At 37.8% G+C, this 3,447-nt stretch overlaps 1 protein-coding gene across 1 annotated transcript; it reads left to right on the forward strand.

The window, feature by feature from the left end:
- Positions 1-1,091: 1,091 nt before the first annotated feature.
- LOC111384706 lies at positions 1,092-2,549 on the forward strand. Its single transcript, XM_023009023.1, has one exon. The coding sequence runs from the start codon at positions 1,092-1,094 to the stop codon at positions 2,547-2,549; it is 1,458 nt and encodes a 485-aa protein (XP_022864791.1).
- The last annotated feature ends 898 nt before the right edge of the window (positions 2,550-3,447 follow it).

Consider the following 3,447-nt stretch of genomic DNA (forward strand, 5'->3'; position numbering starts at 1 on the left):
TTAATTGCTATGTAGCAACTAAATTTTAGGTTGGAATTCAAACTTTTTGAGTTTTTCGATGGAACTTTTTGTTGGTAACTAATATAATAGTTTCAGAATTTTACCTCCAATGCTTACCAACAGAATTTTCCGTTGGTATATCAATTTATCATTTTTAATATTTTTTCCAACGAAATCATCCGTTGAGAAATTCCGTCAATAAATTATTTAATTTATTATTTTTAATTTTTAAATTTTTACCTACGGATTAGCAACGGATATTGTACCAACAAAATACTTCTATTGGTAATTCTGTCGCTAAATTAATATGTAATTTTTAAAAATAACAAAATGATAAGTTGTTACAAAGTCATTGTTAATCCGTTTGGTAGTAGCAATAGAGGACGACCATCGCTAAAATTCCGTCTCTATTGCTACCTTTTGTAGTAGTGAAATGTAGTTCTTGACAATTATGTGTCAATGAGAAAAATAGCATTTATTATGATTTGACGTGTAATTTTGAAATAAATAGGGCAAGGTTATGTGCCAAAATTTTATTGGCCAATAAAATTTTTAATTGCAAAAATGTCCATTTTTGTCTTTGTGTGGAATAAAAAATGTCCATTTTTGTCTCAGTGCACGAACCGAATAGATGAACAGTGGTGTGAACTAATGTTACATGAAGGAATGATGAATTCCAAAAGCCCCTCTTTTTAGAGAGGAGTACAAAGAAAAAAATGTTTGGAATTAACTCGAATTTAATTTTCTTAGAACTAATATGGGATTTTAATCAAAAGTAAATCAATTAAACCATAATGTCAATTCGACTTGAAAGTAAAGTAATTTAGACTTGATTAGGATTTGAAACTTTTTCAAAATTCTTATCCAAAACTCAATCGTCAGTCTCAGTCGTCAATTTCGTGGACCCCATTACTTTTATCAATGTTGACCACACATTTCAAAAAAACTTATCCACTTTTTCCACTTACTATTAGCTCAAAAAAATTGGGCCTGAGTAAAATAAAGGCTCAATTTCCCTATAAATAGCATGTTGAATTGGAGTGGGGAGATCACAGAAGCAAGAGCAATATTCCATTAATATAGCTAGAGCAATGGAAGGCACATATTCCTCGGTACGGTTGCCAAGATATGTCGTATTGCAATCGCAATACAATTCTAAGTACTTGAGCTACATCAATGACAACACCCAGCTTCATGGATTTCTGAGGTTCTCTGGGAAGCAAGCTGTGAGCCCATACGCAAAGTACGAAGTGGAGCGTGCAAAGAGTAGTGCCAACACGGGACTTGTGCACATAAGATGCAGCTACAACAACAAATACTGGCGCAAGCAATCGGAGAATTCTCTTTGGATTGCAGCCTTGGCTGATGAATCAAATGAAAACCATTCTGATTGGTCATGCACTTTGTTTGAGCCCGTCTACGTGAATGGTCAAGATGCTACTCAAGGCGTTCGCTTTCGTAGTGTTCAAAACAAGCACTATGCATGCTTGTGGCGAGCCGCAGAACCCTATTCTTCCTGCTTGTATGCAGGTTCAGAATCTCCTAACAATGAATTGTGCGATGTGTGCACAATCATTGATTGGGAAACCTTGCTGGTATTGCCTAAGCATGTCGCCTTCAAGGGCGATAACGGGAAATACCTTACCGCTGCCTTCCAAGAGCGCCACCAATACCTCCAGTTCTCATCTGATGACATTGGAGCTCCAGGTGTGGGGAATGAGGTGTTCATTACCAGTAATGGCAGCGTCGTCATCAAGTCTGATTATTATGGCAAATTCTGGAGGCGCAGCCCTAATTGGATATGGGCAGATACTGATCTTAATATTACTGATCCATCCTCCATCGACAACACCAAGGTTAGCAATGACTTGCTGTTTTGGCCCATTAAACTTGGAGATAAGGAGGTAGCTCTCCGCAACTTGGGTAACAACTACTTTTGCAAGAGGCTCACAACTGAGGGAAAGGAAAGCTGTCTGAATGCAGGAGTGTCCACAATTTCGAAGGAGGCTAGGCTTGAGGTCTCAGAAATTGTTGTTTCAAGGGACATCTACAATGTTGATTATCGCCTTCTAGACTCGAGGATCTATAACCAGACTGCAATCACAATGGCCACCGGAAACGCCATTAATGACTCCCAAGAACCCAACACTGTAGACCTGAAGCTCAGCTACGTCGAGACTAAGACCACCACTTGGAACGCCGGTGTTTCCTTGAAGTTGGGTGCCAAAATAACCTTTGAAACCGGGATTCCCCAAATCATTGATGGTAAGGTTGAACTATCAGGTGAGTTTACGGGAACATACACGTGGGGTAAAGCTGAGACAACCACCCAAACACTGGAAACCACATACAAGGTTGCTGTTCCGGCTAGGACCAGAGTAAGAGTAAGTATGCTTGCAACTAAGGGTTCATGTAATGTTCCTTTCTCCTACACTCAGCGTGATACCCTTACCAATGGGCAACAAGTTCCCTACTACATGGACGATGGTGTTTACACTGGCTTCAATTCCTACAACTTCAAGTATGAGACTAAAGAAGAAACACTGTGAGTGTACGTATGATTGCTGCGTCACCTTGCTCCAGTCAAGACTCTCCTCTCCATTAGTATACTTACAATAAAGAGGGTATGATTTCATAAATAAATTTTCATCTATGTTTACTCATATCATCCCTACTATATATAAAAAAAGGAAATAGGTCTACTGTAGATGCAAGAGTATCCAATCCCCTTAAATTTTTGAACATTGCTGTTTGTACATCATTTGTTTGACAGCTTTTTTCACAGCTGTTTCACAAAGGTGATGTCCATGATTATTTTGATCGTGGATCTCACCCAATTGCATGTGTGTGTGCAGTGAAAAAAATTGTGAAAATTGATGTCCTTATAGTGTCTTCCTAAATTTTTTCCCCCTACTGTGAACAAAATAGTGCAGTCTTGGCCTGTACAAAATGCGTTGGAAAATGAAATGTGTTCTACTCTTCAATGAGGCTCATCTTTCTCTTCAATTATTTTCTCTTACTCACATTACTTTCTTCAGATCTGGCGATTGTTGTTGTTGGAAAAATCTGAAAATTCCATCTTCTTCTTGTCATGTTCTACTCTTCAACAAGGCTCATCTTTCTCTTTCTTCAATTATTTTCTCCCACTCACTTTACTTTCTCCAAATTTGGCGATTGATGTTGCTGGAAAAATCTAGAAATTGCATCTTCTTTTTATCTTTGACATTTGGGTTCAAGATTTTTGAAAATCCATGTTTTTCACGTAAAGGCACATAGTTCTCTTTTTTCGATTATATCCTCTCACTCACTTTACGCTTCTTGTGTGGCAATTTTTGTTGTTAAAAAAACTGGAAATTCCATCTTCTTGTCTTTGGAATTTGGGTTCGATACTTTTCAAGATCCATATTTTTAAGGTTTTATTTTTGTTTTACTTTTACTGACCCTTCA

Source organism: Olea europaea, unplaced genomic scaffold (assembly GCF_002742605.1).
Source record: "Olea europaea var. sylvestris unplaced genomic scaffold, O_europaea_v1 scaffold298, whole genome shotgun sequence".
Taxonomy (NCBI): Eukaryota; Viridiplantae; Streptophyta; class Magnoliopsida; order Lamiales; family Oleaceae; genus Olea; species Olea europaea.